At 34.6% G+C, this 24,403-nt stretch overlaps 1 protein-coding gene across 4 annotated transcripts in view; it reads right to left on the reverse strand.

Moving 5' to 3' along the window:
* The window catches only part of camk2a (calcium/calmodulin-dependent protein kinase II alpha), a 79,448-nt gene that overhangs the window by 30,659 nt on the left and 24,386 nt on the right, over nt 1-24,403 (reverse strand). For all 4 annotated transcript variants that reach the window (XM_088604383.1, XM_088604385.1, XM_088604384.1 and 1 more), the window contains exons 3-7: nt 23,298-23,357; nt 12,060-12,114; nt 5,449-5,514; nt 3,758-3,830; nt 251-353 (exon numbers count right to left, since the gene is read on the reverse strand). In XM_088604383.1, coding sequence (XP_088460509.1) covers nt 251-353; nt 3,758-3,830; nt 5,449-5,514; nt 12,060-12,114; nt 23,298-23,357 — 357 coding nt within the window. The remainder of the gene's footprint in view (nt 1-250; nt 354-3,757; nt 3,831-5,448; nt 5,515-12,059; nt 12,115-23,297; nt 23,358-24,403) is intronic.

The following is a 24,403-nucleotide window of genomic DNA, read 5'->3' on the forward strand; positions in this document are numbered from 1 at the left end:
GGACTGAATGAAGAATGTCACTCAGATGTTGGGTTGACAGCTGACATCATTTACAGTTCAAACCACATTTAAATCCTTTGCATTTCCGGCATCTCATAAGAGTACTCTATATTCATCTCACTCAGGGAAAGTTTCAGGGACAATCCTAATCTGCTGTATAAACTGTGATTCATATATTTTTATCACTGACTTCTGTTGAGTCTGTTCATTAATCAGTGTGTTTTCAGCCTCCGCTGTCTGCTTTTCTTACCAAACCAAGCTTGCTGATCGCCTTCTACTTCGATTGCCAGACCAAAGTCCGCCAGCTTCACTGCTGCCCCTTTTGACTTGGAAGCCAAAAGCAAGTTCTCAGGCTTTAAAAAATACAAAACACAATTAATTTAATCAGACAGAATGCATTTTCCTGTCCAAGTCAACACACCAGTGAATACCCGAGTTACTGTACCTTTTTCATCTCTAAAAAAGGAGCAATATCTGCCTGTCCAATGTAATTTAATCAGTCATCAACTTAATATCACTCAAGAGTAAAAATGCCAGCTCTTCTGGATCCACCCAGCACTTGTGCACAGAATATTTACTTCAGTGGCTGGTTACTTGCATTCAGGATGTAGCAGAATTTTCTTAAAAATAATAACCGATGTAGATGACAAGAGGCCAATATAAAGGCTGATAAGGCTATAGTATAAAAAAGAATCACACAACACTATGAGTGCTTTTTACCAATATTGTTAATACTGTATTTATTTTTGTTCAACAGTTGTCCTTATACAGGGCAACCTACCTAAAAAAGCAAATAATTGAAATACAGTAGAAAACCATACTTGTACAAGGAAGTGTTAATAACCAGAATTTGTCAATGCAATAAAGCAGTGTAATATGCTTAAATTAAACTGAAACAGCGGGCTTTTGTGTCAAAGTTGCCTGGATTATGTTTTGCTAGTGACTTTCATCTCTATACTGTTTTTTTACATGATCCACTAACATCAGCCAATATTCGATGTTATAACAGAACCTTGGCAGAATAATTGTAAGGTTGATGCACTAATTGACCAGCAGTATGAAGCTTTTATCGGCGGGGGCCTGAATTGTGATCTGGCTTGGGTCATGAATGAAATGACTTCTGTCTCCAATGGACAAAAACAAAGTCCAATTACATATAACCCTAATTAAGAGATGGCATCCAAACTGAAAAGCTTTTCGCATTAGGAACACTTTGCTTTGATAGAAAGCATTCACAGTGCCCACTGGCGTAGCTGCAGACTGCTGCCAGTGCTATTGAACACTAAAGTAATTCACAGCATGCTGAGCTGAAAATTTGAGTGATACATCATACTATTTTTATCTCGTCAAAGAGCAAAAAAGTTATAAATAAATGTATTATATTTATGTTAATCTCCTTATTTGCAAAATGCCCCTTGATGGTATCTGGAAAAATAATAACATATTAATAATAAAATAATAAAACAGGCAACAAAAATCCTTTTTGCTTTCTTTGCTGAAATGTAAGATAATATTGTTTTGTATGGAGAAATGTTGTTTTTACATTAGTAAACTGTATAATCTTCAGTCTTAAATGCAGTCAGAGAGTATACAATATACTGTATCAAGTTACAAGTAGGCAGGATGGAATACCTACACTAATCCATTTAGACTCTCATGCTCAACAGATACAAGAGTTGTTTTTCTTTGTCTTTTTCCAATAAGTTGTGTGACACTGGACCTGATTGTTAGTGGCAGCCAAAGGAATGAAAAGAATACATACAGAGTAGAATCAAAAGGAAAAATACTTTTCAGTAACAGATGACATGTTGTTCCCTTAAGCACCCAAGATAAAAGATGCCTATTAATACCTGGAATGTGTGAGGTCAGACAAGAAAAAATGGACAGTGCTCCTGTGTCACATTAAAAGTAATGATTCCCCAGATATTGCATCGTTTCAGACCAAATGGGGAGTATGTATGTGTGATAGAGCATCATTTATCAAAGGGATATCCCCAAAGTACAATTTACACTTGGCGGAAGACTTTTAGATATGACAAACCTAGCAACGTCTTGTAAATACAGCAAAAATAACTACAGGTTAAGTGCCTTCATTAGGACACATTTATGGACTCATCTAGCAGATTAACTTTTCTTCAGTTTTTGTCAGTTGTTCAGACAATATGTGAGATTAAGTGATGAACTCCTTAACAAAAAAGTGCTGTATAGTGCTGTGCCAAAACTGTTTTTTGTTTATATGATTCATCATTCCTGGTCCTGATATACTTTTTACACTACTTTTTTCTTATATCTTTTACTCTTATTAGTAGAGAACATCCAATTTGTTAGCTCAGTGTCCCCCACATATATTATTGGTAACCTTCTTCCGTTCAATGAATGTCTTACTTGCTGTACGTACTGTGTAGGTACTGAGATATTTTTTGCTTGTGTTTATGTGGCATTTTTCTTAAGATACTAAAGATTAATGCACAATCGTGTTACGTGAATACACTACCACCTCACAGATTGTAAAATAAAAGGAATGTACAGTATAAGCACTTTGTGGAAGGAAACTTTCATTTCAACCTACTTAAGAGATGTGAGTACTGTATATAAGGAAATGTAAGTATGGAAAAGCTCACGTGCAGTGCAATTAGGACTTTACTTATTTGTTCATTAAAGACTGTAATTTTATTTTTTTCTTAGTTGTCCAAGCTAACAGATTTGTGCTCCAAATCAATGAAGTTGCATATGCCATATCTTAAGCAAAAGGATGATTGATGATTAATTTTTCCTTTTACACTATACATTAAGTGTTGAATTACGTGTCAATTCATTGCATAGTGAAGGCAGTGGTGATTCTTTTTAAAAAAAATTTAAACCAGAAAATGAAAACCTCTAATGAAAAAAGCACTATTAGCATAACTGATATTTCTAATACTGGCTTTTCTTTTCAACTCAATACACAGAAAGGCATAACAGTTTTACCTGAATAACGAATGCATGTTAATAGCTTGCACGGTCCTATTATTAGAGTACTCTCAGTAATGGCACAGCAATTATATCATACTTTTCAGACAGGGATACAGAGGAATTCTTTTGAGGATCGCACAACACTGTAATTAACCCTGGGCTTGCTTTTGGGCCCAAGTGTGTAACTTGCATGTCTGAGCAATAGGCAAAGAAAGTCAATTCAGGACACATACAGAATTATTTTTTTTTAAAGTATGTTTCTAATAATCTATATACCCAGTGATAAAGAACTGTATTGTTATGATTCCAATAGGTTGTCATACATAATGTAAATAGTTTTTGGCTGTTTTTATGTATTTCTTTTGTAACAAGAATTTATACGTGCTGTTATGAAATGTGTATAAGTTAAAATAAATTGGAAAAGATAGACTTAAGCCATACTGGCGCATACAGTAAGCACAAAGTAAGTGATAGAAATGTTACATACTGTATAAAGCTGCAGTATCAAGAAACAATATTTTCTCTATATCAATTTCTGAAATGTTGTAGCCAAGTACACTGGGCTCATGATGCGTTCCCAAAGTTGGTGATACTGTATGAAAATACGATCATTTGAAGAAGTCTAATCTATTAGTGTGCGGTTTATGAGTTCTATATTTAATCTAAATCAGATGTAATTTTGGTTATGTGAGAGAAAACAAATACTAAAAGTGCCCATTCTAATAGAAATTGCTTGGAAGCAAAGCAAAAATTAAGATTTAACTTTGTCGCCCCAGTCTTTTTGGAGGGCAGTGTAGATACCCACCTTGAGGTCTCTGTGGACAACTCCCATCTGATGGCAGTGTAAAACAGCTTCCAGAATTTGCTGGATACAGTGGCTAATAATAAAACAAGGATCACAAACAACTGCAAATTAAATGACATGCCTTGGTCCATGCGCACTACTGATCTCTCCAAAATGAGGCTCACATTCTTCAGCCAAAGCTACTGTTTGGTTACCATAATGGAAAAGTGCCCTTTTATTATGTTAGTTACCATTAATCAAATTGCTTTTCAGTGCAAAGCACGTAATAGATTACTACACTATATTATTCCAAAGCAAGTTAAGGGGACTACAAAGCAGAACATAGTGGGCAGGATTCATTAAAATATTTGGATTGAAACTGTGATTTACTTATCCACCATATCTTCCAGAAAGACATAAATTGCCCTTGAAATCTCAGAATCGATTGTATTAGTTTTCAGGATATGTACATCTTATGCTGCTTAAATGAAGTCTGATATTTGCATTTTAATAAGGATTTGCTTTTGCTTTCATTTATTTTCTTTCTGCAGTGTTTATAAAAACAATGATGCCCACGATAATGCACAACCAAGTCCCTTTCCAGTCTCAGTCCCTTAGACATAATGTGCTTAACCTACAGTAGTTAATTAGTTCACACTAATTGCAAACAAAGCCCCACTGGTAAATAACTTCAAGCCTCGAAACAATAGATTGTCTTCCTTTCAGTTGTTTTTATACAACAAGGCCTTCTGCTTTCTTTAGTGCTTGTTCGTTCTTTTCCTCAAATAACAACAAAGTGACGCTGCTAAACTCATATGAGCACTACCACCCTCACTTGTCTCATCCCTTTCTGAGCTTAAAAAATGATTGTACATTGTTTTATCCTTTATTTAATTAGATAAATCTGATTAACTGGAGCAAACCTGACAATTTTTTAAGGGTACAACAGCAGCTAGTAAGAAAAATCTAAAATCTGTCCATTGGTAGTAAATTGCTGAGAAGTGCCAATATAGCAATTATAATCACTACATTCTACCTGTAACAGGCAGAAAGAGCTCCAATGATATGTTTACATACTTCACAAGGATAAATAGCAAGAGTTCTGATTTGAGTTCTTCATCACAGATGATACACAGCTGAAGTATCAAATATGTATACACAGCTGGAGTATCAAGTATGTATGGAAACTCTGTTGCTTTCAAAATCACACTATGGAAAGAAGTGATCACTCTTTTGGATCGTTTTTTTTATGAGCACGTTACTGTGACAGTCCCAAGAACAGTACGGTAGTTCTAATTTAATTTTTTTTAAATAAGCACAGGGGTACCTTGATGCTGTTTGGCATGTATTCTTGCTATTTAAAATATTTTCTAAAGATTTGACTAAAAATGTTACGGCATTAGAATGGAACAAAACTAAGGATGTGTGTTCTGTTATTCAATAATAAAACCATAATAATCACTTTTTTCCCCATTCAGTGGATGCTAATTGAAGTGGAAACTGCCCAGTACTATGAAAACAAATCTTTATTTGCTTTTGTGAAAAAATCCTTTCTATACTACAGGGGAAGTAGTGTGGTGATCATATGAAAGGCTTCTACCAGATGGGCCTGTTTTATATTGCAGGACAAATTTAATTGTGTTTTTGTGCCTGGTGTCTAAAGACCTTCAGGGAGAAGTAAATAGAGACAGAGTGAGAAGAAATTTACTTACCTAGCATCAGCCTCACTATAGTATTCTCTTGCAACAATGTCTTCAAAGAGCTCTCCTCCTGTTACTCTGATGAAGTCAGAAACAAGCATTGTGTTTGTACATTGTCAAAGAATCCAGATATTTAACAATATCGCTGATAACCAAGAAAAAGAACAGTTAATTCTCCCTTTAAAGTGCAAAAAATCAATCTTATCTTCACTTTAGCAGACATAAAAGGATATATGTTGAAATCTCTTTTTCTCACTCTATATACTGAAATGTACATACAGGGTTCCATTCCAATCTCAAGTGGAGGTTGGGACGTTTTGCTGTCAGCTTACATGAAAAAGATTGACACTGTTTTAACAGAGATACCGACAGAGATACAGTAGAAAAAGAGGGCAAGAAAAAGAAGCAGAGACAGTCTGATTGTTATGATTATTATTTCCAAATTTCCTTTTCCTGTATATACTTCATCTTATTTTTTATTAGGCTGGAGACTGATCATTATGCATAAAGTGGTCTGTGTAAAAGAATTCTGACAGAAAACGTTTTTCACTCTGGCGTGCATTTTCTAATAGTAGCAGCTGTTCCACAGCTGGTATCATTCTCTTATCATTGCTCTGTGATACCTTCTCATTTCACTAAAAGTATTTCTATGTTCCGATGCATTTTTCTGACTCTGGAGAGACAAATGTCAGTTATACGATATTTAAATTCAAGAAAATAAAATGAATTCAAGAAAATGAAGAAATCCAAGATACTGTATGGACAATTTTAACAGAGATCCTTACACCTACAAATTCAAACAAGAGTCCAAATAAACTACCTCGATAAACTAAATAACCTCCTCACATTTATGACTTTACTTATGTTTTATAATTATGTTGGAAACATGTTTAATATTTCATTAAATTGTCCATATGTTTATTCAATTTTACATTACCATCATTCATCTAGAATGCCGATCCAAAACTATGCTTGTGACTTTGTTGTGAATCTTTCACCCTAGAAGTTATAAAGTTGTCTAAAGCACATTCTTTCATTAATGCTTTACTCCCATATACTCTAATGCTATTCTGAAAATAGGAATACATACAACAACACAGTATGAACTATTATATGGGTTTCTGTTTTCATTATTGTCCCCAGGGAGCACTAAAAAGTTATAAATTAAATATTTTTTTCCAACAGAAGCTATTAACTATGGAAACTGGAATTGTGAGCTGCTAGATATAATACTGCTGCCACAGCAGATTCATATTTAGAGTTACCACTCTTGTCTCCAATTTTCAGCAATAGAATTTGGTCCTGCACAGGTCTGAAAGGACAGAGTGTAACTGAATACAATGACACAAAAACCATACACACTTTTATTCTCCTCACTGTCAAGGCTGAACTAATGGACACATTTAGCTCTCTTTGTGCCTGACAGTGGTTCTCGTTTTAAGAATAATTCACAAATGTAGCACATCAAATCAATGTCTAAGTGCTTCCTGGAGGAACTATACTTATATTTCTTTGTAATATAATTTCAGAGAGAGAGAAAAAAGAGAATTCTTTGAGAAATTACTTCTTTGTTTCCGAATAAATTTGCCCATGTGTACTTGTAGCTTTTTTACGTTCTTAGCTTTTCTGAAAGCTTTATGCCTTTTTGGGTTTTTTTAAACATCTCTGAATGGGACTGAGTTGCAATATACAAATTGATTGTTAAAATTGATCTTTTTGTCTCTCGGCGGTAAAGTCAAATCTAAGAATCTGTTATTTTGACTATGATTTCCTAAAAGATGTTTTGTGAATCTTTTTTACTGGGTAAACTGTGGCAGTTAGCTGAGCAGCTAAAGCAGAGCTGTGTGGCTTAAAATTTCAAACAAAAGAGTAGTGACATCCCCAGCTTCCATGATATGATAAGCTTTGTTGTGTGCAACTGGAAGTCTGCAAGTTTTACTTTGTGTACTGCAGTGGTTGTCCTCTGTTAAGACGTAGAAAGCAAAGGTTGGCAACCTAAGGCAACAACAACCCTTGGCCTTTGACACAGCTAGATGGCCCCTAGAAAGTTATTAACTTTTCTGATCCTTAAAACTGTCTGTTAGAATTTGCAGAGGTTAAAGGGTCTGTCAATGTGACACCCAGTAGATGTGTACTAGGCACAGATCCTCTTGTAATCACTGACAATGACATACAATCTAAATCCCAGGAAAAGCAATGTGCAAGACCCTCTTTGCAGGCAGTTTGTTGCTTTTAGTCTCTTCTAGATCAGAGAAAGCCTGAGACAGAACAACAATACAAACAGCATTCATATGGCTGACGTCTGCAGGATTGCCTGTTTGGCAGAGTGTTGAATTATGCACAAAGCACTATATAGGCAGGTGATCAGTGTTCTTTATGAAATTGAATTGGCTACATTTACCCTGAATCAATATTCTTGAAGTAGATTTGCTTTCCTTATGCTAGAATATCATTGGCATCTATTAAGCCCAAAAAATTGATGATGGAGCAAGATACTGTATGCCTTAGTCAATCTTCAAAGAGTTATCTGTTATTGAAAGTGAAACTGAAAAATCATCAAGACCCCTGTTGCAAACCCCAAACACTAACATGGTTTAAACATATATTACTTTGTCTGGTTTAGAGAAGAGGGGATCTTCGACTGCTACTATACCCTTGGTAGCCTCCTTGGAAGCAATAAACATATAAAGATGGTGGTCAGCTACCCATGTACTGAGAGTACAAAACATTTCAGGAACCTTGTATGCACAGTATTGACTATATAAATCAATCAATAGCTGCAAGTTATCTTTTAAAAGGCATTTCAAAATGCTTTTAAAATAAATCGAAAGGATATATATATATATATCCTGATTAATCCTGAGCTCTATGAAGCAAGTCTTAACCTTTTTAGAAGGGAAACAAACAGCAGCAAACCAAAACAACTTTCTGAAAGCAGGTCACGCAATGACCTTAGGATGACAAATCCTGTTGTGAGAAACCATCAAAATGTAATTAGAATTGACTGTAAGTCACTTTATGCAGGTGCAGATAGCTGAGCAGTTGACATCTGGTATCAGTTAAAGTAGTCTTAAAAAATCAATTCTCCCAGTGGCTGCATTTAATTGACACTGGTTTCGCTCAGTTCTTGCTATTTCCTTCACTGTATTCTGCACTTTATTGAATAATTTAGCAGAGATCAGTCTCAAGGAGCAAAGAATGTCTGTGCTGAGAAAGGTCAGAACTTCCAACTTAATGCTAGTCATTAGAAGATCTTTTTTCTGTGTTTTCCTGCACTGACATGTTTTAATTGTAAGCTGTACATATTTGCGAAGCTGGTTTTTTTACATAACAGGATATTTGAAGATTTTTCCTCAATTCAAAGCCTTTGATCCAGCTGGAGAGAGGTTTTGTAACATTAACATTGAAAGAAAAGTTTTGCCGTACAAAAACTCCACCTCCGCAAGGTCCCTGCAGTCCTGGAAATATTCATAATATTTAAATTTGTGCTGAAGTGAGTCGCAGATGTTTTTAAGAGGTCCTTAACCAAACAAGCTTTTTTCAACAACTGAATCACATTATACTTTAATTTTAATGGCCACGCATAATAAGGTGTGTGTCATCAGTAAGACACATATTCCATCTGAAAACATGGCTACTTTGAACTTCAATGACCTTCTACAGTTTTGGTACAAGAAGCATCTCAGCAAAAATCAGTTGCTGATGGTGTTAACAGAGTCTGGTTTCTTTTTCTCTCTAATAGCCCCCAGAGCAGATGTCCTTGAGAGATTCACTTGTTATATATGCTAATCTCAAGTACCAAATGATGTGGGAAGCAATGTAATGAGTGGTGGGCAGAAAGCTGTCTGAGTAAGGGAGGACATCTTGAAATGTACCAGCAGGCCTGAGAACTCTGTGTTTTGTACATGGGAAGAGGTCTCTTCTGATGTTTAGTAAAATCTGCACTACGGCGACAAAGAACACCGCAATAAAGAAAAATTCAAGTAAACATAGACACATAAATGGACAACTGTAGAGGATTTTCAAATTCAAATGCCATTTTTGAAACATGAAAGTGAAACGATTACTTTAGTATTTTCCCATTGAACCAGTTGTAAAGACATGCCTTACAACCATATCAACCATATTTTCAGGGTCACAGTTCGGATATGCTTCACCATGATAAACGGATTATACTGTTAAACATTTTAAAATAAATATTAATGGGTTTTTCAAACAAAGGACAATCACATGTATGTAGATATTCTTACTTGTGGCATGTTTACATGCTATTGTATATTGCTACAGTATTTGTTGTTTTTAGGATTTGTTTAGGTTTTTAAGATTGAAATATTTGACTGAAGATGAGGCTGTGTTAAGTTTCATTGGAAATGCATCAAAGCAATATGTTTTGAGTTGTACTTTTTTAGGACATTAAGTTAAAACTTTTTTTTTTATTTTCTACCATATGTTAGTAACTACTGACATACAACACACAACTAAATGTCATTTGTTCTCCTGAATCTATGTACCAGGAGATGCAGTTTACTTTGGTAAAAGTTCATTTTTGAACCATAAAAGAAGCATTACTGACCTGTTTTTTTTTAAACAGGAGTGGAAAAAAACTGAATTCTAATTTTTTTAGCTCCATTTTTGGTTTTTGCACACCATTTTAATTGGCATGTAAATATTAAATGCATTACAGTTAGTAACTAGAAGCATTAATCTAAAATGTAAAAGTAGAAATTTAGTACTTTCTACAGATATCCAAGCTGGCCATGCAAAATATTACTACTAAATTCATACTAATACATATGTAGTTACATATATACGTACACATTAATAAAAAAAGTCATGATAATAAAAAACTACATTAATAAAAACAAAATTGGTACTGTATACTAATTATAGTTCCATAAAAATAAAACAGTTTCTTTTGATAAATTGACTCATCTGTCATCCAAATTTGCTACATCAGTGGAAAGCTTCTTAGGTGTATTTGTTTTCAAGACACAGCTTTATGCCTGCAAGGAAAAGTTAAAGCAGGAGCTGATAGATTGATGGATGAATGGATGAATGGACAGGTGGATGGGGAGACTGACTGACATGACATTCTGTTGTGCAAATGCTTAAGGCCATGGCTTTTACATGCAGCCTGAACAGTAACAGATGTATAGACTTTCTCTTAGAAACAGTCAAGGAAAATAAGAGGTTTACTATGTTATTGTTAATACTGATAAAGTCATGTAGTTTGGGGTTTTTCATAATGATTTAAATTAATACTGCCATTGGATTTTCACTTTTTTCCATCTGTCTGAGATGTTGACATTTAAGGTGATTTACACGTTAATAAACCTATTTTTTATATACTGTATTACTGTAAGTAGATCAAGGCAGGCTTTCTTGTCCTTTGATTTTATTTCTCACTTAGGTATCACAACCATAGGTAAGATTCTGTTCATTTCCTTCATACTCATATTAACCAAAAAACAAGTTGATTTTAGTCTATATCTATGCCAATAAATATATGATGAATTCCAATTGGCTTTCAACAAATATGAATATGGAAACATAGACATTCTTTAGCTAATTATGAAAACACAGAGACTTGTTCCCTTAACAATCAATTGGTCAACAATTAATTTTTAAAACAGTGTACATTTTCTTATGTGCAATATATAAAAACAAATCTAACTGTCTGGACAAATCATAATTTTATCAATACCTATTCTAAGTCATATGTAATTCTGGAAAAGCAATACCTGTAAAAGGTACATACTGTATATAATAGCATGCAAATTTGATTAATGGAAAATTGCTTAGGTTATTGAGCAACATGACAATTGGTAAGAGGCTAATCTATATTTCTCTAACTGTACCAGGCAAAAAATGATGGACCCTATTGTTAGTGTGGAAAATACAGAATATAGTGAAAAAATCTTACTGTGAGTTGAGACATTTAATAGAACGATGTTCTTAAGATTCCTTGAGGAAGATCTCTAGAGCTAGGTGATAACACACCATTTATAGTTTGTCAATTTTGTAAATGGTATGAGCTACACTTGTGCATTGATTCTGGAAAAGCCAAAGTGACAGAAAGATATTTTTTAGAAAGTCAATTCAATCATGTCCATGAAATTCCACAGGAGACAAATCTTATCCTTTCTTTTCGTGACCTTTATAGCCTAGCAGCACAAGGTCAAACAGTTCTACAGCTCAGATATTTAATGATGCATCTTGTCCCCTGGGCTCTGGACAAGAAAGTAAGTGTGGTTTCTTGTACCGTAATGAGACATCCATTTTAACCCGAAACAATTGCTATGGCAATAAATCTACTGATTATAGAGAATGTGATATACTGTGTTTTAAATCAAAAATTCCAATAGTTTTTTTGTCATATACTTTACTACCTCCTTGAAACATTGGGAAATTTAACTGACAAATTTAAGTTTAAAACCTAGGATCGATTGTCACTGGTATTATTTAAAAATGTCCCAACATCTTAAACTTCTCAATAACAGAAATTAACGTTGGCAAAGCATTTAGCTTACTGTCAGTCAGCATTGACAGTGTACAGTAGTCCATATCCCACCTTTGTGTAATTAATATTTTTCAATGAAATCAAAGTCAATGAAGGTACTCACAAATCAAAGACAAGATAGTGGTGTCCCTCTTCAGAGATACTGTCATGAAGTCTCACTGAAAAAAAATAGAGTTGTATGTAAAACTCTAGGTTTGGGTATGTTGCTGGAGACACAGTTATTGAAAAATGTTTTAATCGCAGTTTGTTAAAAAAAAATTAAAAACACAGTAGAAAAGAAGGATTTGGGGGTGGGTTTGGATTCTTAAACTAACCTCTAAAAAAGTACAATTTAAAATGTTATTGTCGTCACAGAATTTACCTGAACAGGACCTAAACTGGGAACAGACTTCAGACCTCTTTGTGCCATTCAATAAGAGAGATGTGAAATGAAGAAAAGGCCAAGACAGCAATTTTAACTTTTCCTCTTCCTCTTGGTCAACTGCTGTAAATGGGCAGGTCTTGCCTTGTCATGTTATAACCAAAATTGAAAACACAAGAACCAGAGTGATGTTCCCTCAGACTAAAGCCAGTCATCAGTGGGGACTCACTTAAAAGTCAGAAGACAAAAAAAGTATTTGTGAATGATAGTGTACATTTTTTCACCACACATATTAACTATTTGTGCAACCCAGTATTAATCGTGAATTCAAGTTACATAATCACATTTAGAAGCAAGTATATAATACTGATATGCACTTTTTCTGACTGTATATTATCTGCAGGTTTGAATGAAAAAGCAAAGAGTAACAGAATTATAACCTAATGTAGTGCCCTCTCAAAATATCCACTAAGCAGCCTCCCTTCACAGATTGATTTATTGGTCTCCTCATTTTTATATCAGATCACATGGGCTGCTATTAAAAAACAGTGTTAACATACAGTACATCAAGCATAAATACAATATCAGCTACCAAATGAAAACTAAGCTACCGAAGATACTGGTTTTAGAGTTCTGACTCTTTTATTTAATGTTTAGAATAATCAGGTTTAGAAAATTGATATATTTGGAGTTCTAGATTGCATTCCCACAAGTATATAGTTTTCAGGGAAAAGAAAGAAGTGTTTAGTGTGTGTGGGTGTGTGTTTGCCGTTTGAAAACACGTGTGTATGTGTGTGGGAGCAGGAGATTAAATGGAATACTGCATTTTAGATGTCTTAACCTGCCAATACCATTGCAGAGCAATGTGTTTACATTACATAAGCCTTTCCTTCAGGAGTGATTTTAACATGTAGTTCAGCAGTACAATTGAATGCAGAAATATTTTATTTTTTACATTTTTGAGGAAAAAGCTTTAGGGTCGTTTATTTACATTTTAATCTCTGCCATTTCATCATTTTTAAAGAATGTTTGGACTTTGCAACATACTACATATTTGATTGTAAATTTGAATTTGTGGAATATCATGGAGTCAGACTGTCTAAATCTAATTAAAATTTACCTAAATCAAAAACTGAAAACAGAAGCTGTGGGTCATAATAAAGGAGCAGAACAGAAATGCTGATGAAACTTTCTAAACAGAGCCCACCACTTTATTTGTTCAATATTCAACTCACTATTTAACGACAGAACAGGGTGTTTACCATGATTGGCAATATGTTGCTGTGTTATAAATGAATACCTTACATAGCATCTATCTGAAATTACTGCCACCCATGAAGTCACAAAGAGTAAAAGTGTCACAAGCTAGAATATGCCATCTGGTAGTGGCAGTTTTCATGCCTAGAGAGGAAATTGTGACAAATGTTCTGAGTTCCAGTTCCAGGAGAGTCTTGTCAGAGTCTTATCTTGTGAAACACAAGACCCAGAAGTGTTATATTTCTGTTTAATCCAGGTGAAGTGACAGCCATTTAAAAAGAGTGAAAGATCCAAGGAACATATTTTCTAAGTACCTAAGAAGTCACAGTTTACATTCTTCATATTTTCTCCACTATCCAGTCTATTTTCCTTTAAAATGAGATTGGAGTTAATGCTTAGTATGATGAAACATTTTGAATTTGTGTTGTAATTTGGATTGTATTAGAACACAAATCCTAATTGAATATTATTGGCAGAAATCGAATTTGTGAGAAAGCTGTACCTCTCCTGTGGGTAGTGTAACTGAGAGGGTAAATCTCTAGTCTCAGATGTGCTGTGGGTTCAAGAGCACTGCAGACACTGCTATTGCACATTGGGTTAGGTTACTTTACCCCGCATGGTCCAGTCCAGCCATCTGTGTAAACGAAAACCAGCACTGCTGGGCATATAGGCCTTGTGATGGACTGGTGCCCAATCCAGGGTGGAGAATCACTTTATGCCTAGAAACCAGGATAAAATCTGTCCCAATGAGCCATTGAGTATGTTGAATTGGGATTGTCCACCTGATTATTCCTTTTTCTTTCCCCGGGGTTATTATCAGAAGTATTTTAATATTGTTTAAAAAGTATTTACCTATCCAGCTGCACTATTGTGTAGTGTGCGATTTGGCTTCATTTTGGTTTAGAAACCAAGCAGCTTTCTTTATCATGCTAACATTCCTTCAGGCACTTCATGAGGATCTGTGGTTCGTTTGGGACGAGGACTTGGCTGTTCATTTGTTTCATATCCTAAGCATATCTTTTTTTTTTCCCCATTGGAGACACAATTGTATAAGAGGAATGTTTAAGTGTGTTTGAATTCCTTGTGCTCCAGATTTACCAACTGTAAAGGAGTTCACTATATCTGACTGCAATATATTGGATTGATTACATAATTGACAAACAAATCAGAACACCCCTGAGGAATTAAGCCTCGCACCCTTGTTCAAAATAACAGTAAATGGCTGCAACATTCCTGACTGATGAGGTTACACTAGCTGAATGGCTGATCTTTCAGCTGGAGTTTTTCTTAAAAGATCCTTGTATGCAACTGTATAAATTTAAATTGTCATTTTTGCACAGAAATTGTGGCAATTATTCGATGATACTTTTTCTCTATATATTTGTGTACTACCCAATTATTATTATAAATCAGTTTCGCCCTGGGGTGTCTTAACCTGGCTCAAAATGGTTTTGTTTTGTTATGTGGCATACTGAAAGAAGTGCAGTACCTTCACAGTTTTCAGTCAGAAGCATGAAAAATATCTTGGAGCTTGGCAGTTTACAGTTTTCTATCTGAATGTAAAGTGACACACACAGAAAAGCAAATTAAACTGCTTTCATGGATGAGTGAAGCGGCTTTCCAGTGTCAATTATCTTGCATGGAACATGATCTCGGAGCTTACTTTATCATGATTTACTTGGAACGGCCATGCAACAGCGTCATTTCAAAACCCATAGATTTTGCATGCTGTTTAGAAAAATTCTTTCTAAAGTATCTATACTTTACATTTTGTGTTGTACGAGCATTTTAATTTCTTCTAGATGTTTGTTGAACAGGATTTTGAAAAACAATCTTCTAATGTATGCACACATGTCTTAATACACATTTGGTAGATCTGACTGATTTGTATAAGTCAGAACGTTTAATGATCCATCTAATCCCATAACCAAACTTGAATGCTATTTTTAAACATTTAGAGTAATGTGAAAATACTCATTCTGAAATCACAGTATATTCCAGCGAAATCTCTTACTATGACCCAGAGTGGCATTCTCCTACCTTGTTCCTTTGAATAATCTTTGCCTGAATGGAAAGAGTCATTAGCCCTATACACAAGCAATTACACTGGACAAATGTCTTTGTGATAATTGCACAGCCATGTGACTCCTCTGCAGTTGTAAAGACATGATAAAGGCAATGTTTACATGCTGTGGGGCGCATCCATTTGTGATTCTAAATGACTTGAAACACCTCACTTTCAATTACTGAATTAGTGTGCCAGCAGGACCTATATTAAACAATCAGTATTTCAAGGAGGCAGATGAAGGGCTTTGATCTACCTTTGTATCATTGTGAGTAAAACCTAAAAACAGCCATAATATGTTTTCTGAATTTTGATGGAAATTGTAGACTTTTTCTCGTGGTTTGAATTGTTCTGTTTTCCCACTAGATGGATGTTTTCACTTGGGTTGTAAAACAGTGGTTCTCAATATCCTGTCTAAAAGGGTCTTTATTTCATTCTTAAATCGGGCACTTTCATTTGTGAAAATTGTTCTTTCCCCAGTACTCAAATAAAACAGGCAAGAAGAGTCATGTGAGGGTGATTAACAGAGTTAAACTTCAGCTGTCTTGTTTGCAAATTTGCTAATTAGTAACGTATAAAGCAATGAAGATTTTGTTTGTTTAACCAATATAGGATTGATTATTTCACTGCATTCATTACAAAAAGAGCTACAAAGAAAAACTTAAGTACTTTACTATTTTTCACTGCTGAAAAATGTTGTGTATTTGTTTCCAAAAATTCTTAACCAGAACACAAAAACAGTCAGTCATGCTCCTGCCTCACAGCACTCAGATTCTGGACTGGGACATCTTCTGTGTGTAATGTACACCTTCTCCGTGTCCACATGGGTTTTCTGAAAATCTTCCCATGTAAGCTTCTGTACTTACTGTACTATACATGGTGTCTTTAAATTATCTCTGTGTGTGCATGTGCTCCCACTAATGGGCTGGAGTCCTGACCAGGATGTAGTCCCATCTTGTCCCCTATGCTTCTAGGACAGGCTGCAGGTTGCTGTGTCTCTACCAGGGGTCAGTGGATTTTTGTTAATAGAAAAAATATATATAATTGTATGGTTCTGCCCTGTAGTTTGGATATTAACATTTAAAGCACAACTTTTAGGTGTGATCCTTAATCTGCCCAGTAATAATGATAACCAATGATTGACAAAGAGCTAGTAGTTATAGCTTTGATGTAGTAGACATTATTGGAATATGTAGTTCAGGTGGGTAGCTGCGTCAGCATGCATAGTCTGCAAAGGAACAAGTTATAGGTTTATTCCATGCTGAAAAGAGAAGAGAGAAAACACAATGTTTCGGCTGTGAAGCCTTCTTCAGGTGTGAGAAAGACAGGGCAGACAGCAAAGATTAAAGAGCACAGAAGAGCAAAAGCTGGGAGAGAGGAGGCAGGAGGGGCAGAGAAGCCACTCAGGAAGTGCAAAGTGGAGAGGCGTGGAGAAAGGTGTGAAGTCAAAACCAGCTTGAGAATAGAGAAGATTACATGAAAATAAATCGGTCGTTGAGAGAAGGGGGAAGGTGTGAACCTAGTTTCAGAATTAGTTTTGTTTCTGTAGTCTTTCTGCTATGGGAGTTGAGAAACTCTTCTTTGAGAACAGAGACAGAAAGATCAGTGTGATCATGGCCATCTGAAGTGAAATGAGAAACTATTGACTTGGAGAAATCTTTCATCTTCACAGCCCTGACATGTTCTCTGAAGCGGTCTCCTAGTCTCCTTCCGGTTTCCCCAACATAGATAGCTGGGATTTTTTTGCAGGAGATACAGTAAATGAGGTTGCTAGAGGTACAGGGTGATCCAGAATTGACCTGAGGGACCCTAAATGAGTGCTGTTAGATAAGTACTTGCAGGTGATGCAGCGAGTTCTGTTGCAGGGGAGGGTGCCTTGTGGGGATGATTGCTGAGTGTGGTCAAGAGAGCTGTGAACCAGGGGTTTACGTAGATTGGGTGGTCGACAGTATGAGATGATTGGGTGGTTAGAAAAAAGGGTACCGATGGAGGGATCGCCCTGTAAAATGGAGTAGTGGTTAATAGTGGTCCTAGGGATAGAAAGTGTGTTAGAGTGGTAGGGAAGCACCAAAGGAATGAGACCGCATTATTGGAATATGCAGGGTATAAAGCAGAATAATAGGAATTTGCCCAAGCAGATCTCAAAAGGAAATGTAGTACAATGTGTTTTTTTATTTCCTACTCTGTCTCTTTTTTCTGTTTAGGTGATGCCTAGAGTATTCAGTAAAGGCCTTGGTGTTGTGTCTTACTTAATTTGAAAAGTCTCACATAATTAAAACTTTCAAAACTAAACATGACAAATCTTGAAAAATCTTTAAAAGGGCAATCACAGATAATAGATCCTTCATCACCTGCTTAATTGACACAAGAGTCTTAAGCATTAGAAAATCGATCTTCTATTTACAGGGTGAAGTTTCTATAAATTGCATTATGCTGAATACATAATGTAAAGAATTAGCTGCTGCACTGCGCATGATTATTGCTCCTGGCTTTTCCATTGTATTCAGTTTAGAAAACAACATTGTGTTAGTAAAATGAAAAAACATTTTGATTCTCTGCCATCCCAATTCCATTATAAAGTTTAAATGTTGAGATCTGTTTTATAGCAATAATATTCAATGTTTTTTCTGTCACAAAATAATGCTTAAAATCTTAGAAATATCTTATTTTGTAGGATATACATGCAAGAAAATGTAACTGCTTATTGTTAATATTAAGTGATCTCCATGTTAACAGATCTCTTGTTTACACATTGTTTCTTTCTTTGACATATATATTTTAATAGGTGAAAGACAAACACAGCTTTGATATACAATAACAACAAAGATGGCTACAGGGAAACAACTTAAACATGAATAGGATATGTCATGTCTGCAACCATCTGTGTCAGTGTGTCACTGAAGACAAAATGTCTGACTGCTATGTTGTATATATATGCAAGGAGGGGTCCATTATATAAAAGCTTTGATTATTACAAAGTTATATGTTTAAGATTAGTCATGCACATAAAATCAAATTGGATTCAGTTATTATTGCATCTGAGAATTCACTAAATCCCATCTACTGTACAGCACAATGAAGATCAGCAATCCAACATACAAGCCACGTTGTCATATACAGTAGCATCCTTTCGCATTTATTGAAACAAGAAAATAAACCCTTAATTAAACCTTCTTGAAAAAATAGTATTTGATTTGCCTTTAGAAATATGAAATTATTGTGTGTAATTCAATTATAGGTCTGGCTTCTTTTGCAGTATGTTACACAACTGCTCACTCTACGAGCTTATGTATTTTCAGAAGACCTAGTGTTTGATGAACAAAATGCCAGTTCCATATTGTACATTCCATTGAAGCTGAATTAAAAACAATTATTAAATCAGGAAGCTATATTCTTTTTGGTTCTCCATAACCAAGTTTTCATACCATGGTTGTGCGTTTAGCATGGTATTTAGAATTGTGTAAGCTTAGAGTGGAGAAGAAAATGATTGCTAAAAAGTATAAATGAGCCCCCATGTGAATAATGAAAAGAAAGCCAGAACAGATTAAGGCATTTCAGACAATGCAATACTGTTTCAATTAAACAACGGGCTACTGAGCTTCTTTGATTTTATTGCTTAATGCACATATACCCAGTGTCCATTAAAACTTCTGAAATAAATATTTAAGCACTTTTTTAATGATAGAACAAAGGAAGGCAAGTCCTATTAAGTGTTCATTCTGTTCTGCAGACTTACATAATTTTGAATGAGCCGATGAAAGAAGTGCTTCTTCAGTAACATCCTTCTCTGTGAGAGAGTGTGAGACACTTTAAGAACAAAATGCAATCTCTCCCTCATGTACACCAACCCCCAGGTTATCTCGGTGCATTATGTAGTCGTGGTTTCCATGGAAATCAATGATTACAGTTTTACACAATGAGACATGCCTGCTTTGATGTGGTCAAACATGCGTTTTCTGGGTTTTGCAGATATTCAGAAAGAAAGTCAGTGTAAGTAACACAAGAGAATTCAAGCTGCATTTACAACTAGGTTCCACTACCTTAATATCCCCCTCAAAGGCAAATATACATTGAGAAACATGTACAGTACTGTACCAGTACCTCCCATTACTTCTCTTCATGCTTTTTGACATGTAAGCTCACACAATGTATGTACTGTAGATAAATTGATTGATAACCCCTAATGTGACTAAATTGCTTGAAAGTCATACAGCCAGTGTCTGAGGCTTAGAACTGATACAGAGATCATTAATTGACAGTTTAACTCACATAATGTTCCTGCTTTCCTTAATAATGTAGTTGGTCCCTTGTATGTAACATTACTGAAAAATCTCTCAAGTTAGGCAAGAGGTTTAAACCACCCAGATTATTACAATTTGTGCCAACTGAGGTCAAGTTCTAGTTTTTTGCCCTGTTAAAAATTATATAATGTAATACATAATATTATTCTGGAATGCCACCTGAAGAAGGCTCCACGGTCGAAACGCTGTGTTTTCTTCTCTTTTCAGCATGGAATAAACCTATTACTTGTTCCTTTGCAGCCTATGCATGCTGACACGGCTACCCACCTGAACTATAATATTATTATTATGTAATATATACTGTAATATATATGTTTTTTAGGATTTTCAAGATTTTTTTAAAAAGAAAGTCTCCACTATTTACTTGGTAAAGAAGAAAGCTCAAACATCTGAGAAATTAATTACATCTTCTTTTTTCTGTTAACAGTGTGAGTTATTTGATGTAGCATTCAATTTTCTGCCCTTCATCATGATCTGAATTTCGCTGCCCAGACTGCTTAATTACAAATGATTGACAGTGCTTTCAATAAAGCACATACCTTATTAAAACACAGTCAAAAAAAAGTTTACTTAGGGGAAACTAGAATAAAAAAGGATCATCCTGACAACTATCAGAGATTACACAATGTAGTTCAGTTCAGGAATTTAATAAGGCAGAGTTATTTCCGACCTAATGAAAAACTGGGCAAAATTTATGAAGTTCTTAGCGAGAGAAATCAATCTATGCCATAAGCTGAGAAATTGCAAAAATGTTCTGATCTGATTCAATTTCTCATAGGTAGTAATGAGAACTTATGTGAATAACATCTAAAACTCAACCTCAATTAAAATTTCCTTCATGCACTTTCCATAATGTGTTTTCCTCTGAAACCAATTGTACCAATCTCTTTGATGGCGAAATATACAAGTGCGTTTACGATTTTCTGTAAGGCTACTGTATGACTTAAACATAAGATTTGGTAGCAATGGTAGCAATTTTACTTTACAGTAAAAATAGACATTAATTCACAATAAAATTTTATTTTACACACAATTATATAGTACTAAAATAGATAAAGCTCTGTCAGGAAGGTGGTGAAAGTTTGACATTTTTGTGTGCCATGGAACAGCAGTAGAAAAGCAGTAGAGCCAGTAAATTCTATCTGACTAATTCTATTCTATATTCTATTGAAACCATGCCCCACTAGCACACTTTAAAGTCCAAAAACAGGTCTGCATTGTCTTTGGATTATTTAAGATATACTCTTGCTTCTCACTCTAGTATCCAGTACTATGCCTTAATTCTTACTTAATTTGTTACTTTGTTCCTCCTCTTTTCTTTTTATTTTAAAACAGTAAACACTCATTCACTCAAACAACAAAACGTACACTCAACAGGTAATCAAATATTTTGAAGTCGGCAGCTTCAAAAAAGTTTTTTCTGTGTTGCATATTAATGTGCTTACTAGCAACGACTGGTGTTATTGTTTTAAACCTATTAAAACAACTATTTTAAACCTATTTTCTTTCATTAATTGTTGTTCTTAAGTTGTGATTAAATTCCTGTTGATTATTAATTTGTGTTCCATAGGTCATGCTAATTTGATGTTATATATGCTTGTGGAATTGTTGCTTGATTCTGTCTTTAAGGTGTTGTTGAAGTACTGTAGGTAGTTGTTAAAACAATTAACTTTTCTGCTTTAAATGTTTCTGACTTTGAATAATGAGGATATACTGTATTTTCTTGCACAGCACAAGAAAAGTTTGAATCTGTTTACTTTCTGTTCAGGTTCTACAATTTTACATACAGGACATTAAAGAGGCATACAGTATATTAAAAAAGGGTAAGTGGGAGAAAAGGCTAAAACTGAGATCAAACACTGAAAACAGAGATACTGTACATGTAATGGACTCCCCAAGTAACTGGCAATGAAATTAGTAAAAAAAAAAACATGTTCTTATCCTTTCAGATACAGACCTGAGCCATGGGGATTTTGCACCTGCCTTCTGGCATAGTACTGAATTTAATGAGCATCCATGCCAATTCATCTAACATGTTGCTAGTGGCTCATGGATATAGGTGGGTGGATTCTGGCATTCTCCTGATAACATTCTCCCACTGCTCTGAATGAAGCCAGCCGTTTTCCATGTCTTCCAAACACCGATAAAACAAATCAAAACTGCTTTCAAAATCCACATGAAATATACAAAGTAGGTATTAGAACTTGAAATATTCCGCATGGCAAGTGGACAGATGCTATAAAATGCAATTAGATTTGACTATGCATGTTTGTGTTTGTTGCATTGGAACACAAAATGCTTGTTACTTTCCTATGTAAAGTCATGTGGATCAAAATGTATCTGTTATGCAACATTGTTAATTATTTTCACACTGACTCCTCAGAATTTTCACCAGTTCTTTGAAATGGTCCTCACTTGGTCTGCCTCCTTTACTAAGGATATTATGTTTAATGTATCCCCTTAACCATACATAAGTGAAAGTTCATTGAAAGGAGAAAAAAAAAGAATATCCACTTTCTGACCTTATTAAATGCCCTGACCCATCGTATCAAAGTTCCCAGTGATTAAACACTGGTTGTTACTTCTCATTTCTTTTTCAGCCTGTCAGAAAGAACTCTCAAAATCAGAAGAGGATGAAAATAACTGGGAATGAATAATGCAGCTGATAATGTCTAAAGCAGAGAGCAGGAACTGCATTATTTAACATTTGAGATACTAAGAAAAGCCTTGAACGGCCTCTTAATCAGAAAATTACACACAATCCTGTGAAGCTGTTCATGCTAATGCTTTTGGCAGAGGAGAGTGTATACCTCAAATGTGAGGAATTTCTAAATCAATTACTTTCATTACATTCCTAATTAATGTTTGTATGTCAGAAATCGAATCAAAGCAAAACATAAACAAATTTATTTTAGTTTCATTTGAAAGGGTATTGTGTGCAAAATTGTGTCATAAAAACTATTTTCCTGTATTTTGAGGGCACATCTGTATAAAAATAAACCTGACAGAAAACTGGCTTTATATCTTTACATAAAAACTAAACAATAGCATTACATACTCCTAGTGTTTGAAAAAAAAACTGTTATTTAATGACAAAGTTATAGTATCAAGGCTTAATCTTTACATATTGCTAAAAACATAAGACAAATAATAACCAAAAAGATTACTGAAAGAAAAATGGAGGCTTTCTTTCATGTTTGGTGATCTGTACTATATGGATCATATTATTCAATGATACTGTGCATTTGAAAGTCACAACAAGGTCTAGCAGATGCTCAGTTCAGTTTTGTTTTGGATTTTTCTCAAAACGTTTTGCTTTAGAATTACAAAAACATACTATTCAAGAATAAAACTCACCAATATTTGGGTGCTTCAAAAGCCTGCAGATACGAGCTTCTCTTTCCAGCTTCTGGTGGTCTGTAAAAAATAAAATGTACACCCTGTAATTCCTTGTAGATGTAAGGTTTTTACTGTGTAAAGTCTGTTCATTTTCTATAGTTTCATACTGGGAGTAGCGTAGGTCTAAAGCTCTCAGATAAGTTAGGCTTATCCATCCATATTTTTTAAACATTTTTTATGGATTGCTTTAAATCTGATTTATTTCTGATCAATGTGGTCAATCCTTCATAACTTTTTAGGTACACTTTTCTACATTTTTGAAGATATTTGTGATTGCTTTGTTTTTGTCTTAGAATTACTACTAAAAACCTTCTGAAAAAGTTTTCTTCTTGTGTCAATGTGGCATTTCCAGTAGTATAACAAAGTCATATTATTATCCATCATAGAACATATTTACAGTTAGTAGAGCTAGTCAGCAGAGAGAAAACAAGAGAACAGTTATCTGCAGTTTTGCAAAAGTTAAATTTACCACAATAAAAATAAATGCTTAGTCCACACAAAACAGACAATAATTGTTTGTATAACATTACAGGTGTTAATAAATAGATTTGAAAATGTGTAGTATGTCCTTCGACCTGTGTGGAAAGAAAGTTCTTGCCATAAAGAAAGCTTGTTAATCACCAATAGCATTTGTAATTCTAATTCTATTAAGGCAGTGCAGCATAGCGGCTGGTATTTTATGTTGAAAAGCTTTATGTTTGAGTAAGGCTCTCTTGCATAGGTGCCAAAAGATTATCTACTGGATTTATGTTGGCACACATAGGAGAGAAATGCACATCTCCTTATTTGGCATCCTCTCATAATAGGGAGATATTACATAAAAACATACAGTACATTGTTTATTCCAGTCACATGACCTTGCCTTTAAAAAAACATTATTTTCAGAGAGTAGTACAGTATATTCTGTTTATTCATCTATATATCTGCAATTGTTATAAAAACTCAACTTAAAAAAACTTAACTTGGCATGGATAAAATAATTTTGGTCCAAATGTGTTTTTTGTGAATTATACATTTTTAAAAGAACATTATTGGTGTTATGAATATAGTTTTTTTTTTTATAA

This window comes from Lepisosteus platostomus, chromosome 13, assembly GCF_059453375.1.
Source record: "Lepisosteus platostomus isolate fLepPlt1 chromosome 13, fLepPlt1.hap1, whole genome shotgun sequence".
NCBI classification, from domain to species: domain Eukaryota; kingdom Metazoa; phylum Chordata; class Actinopteri; order Semionotiformes; family Lepisosteidae; genus Lepisosteus; species Lepisosteus platostomus.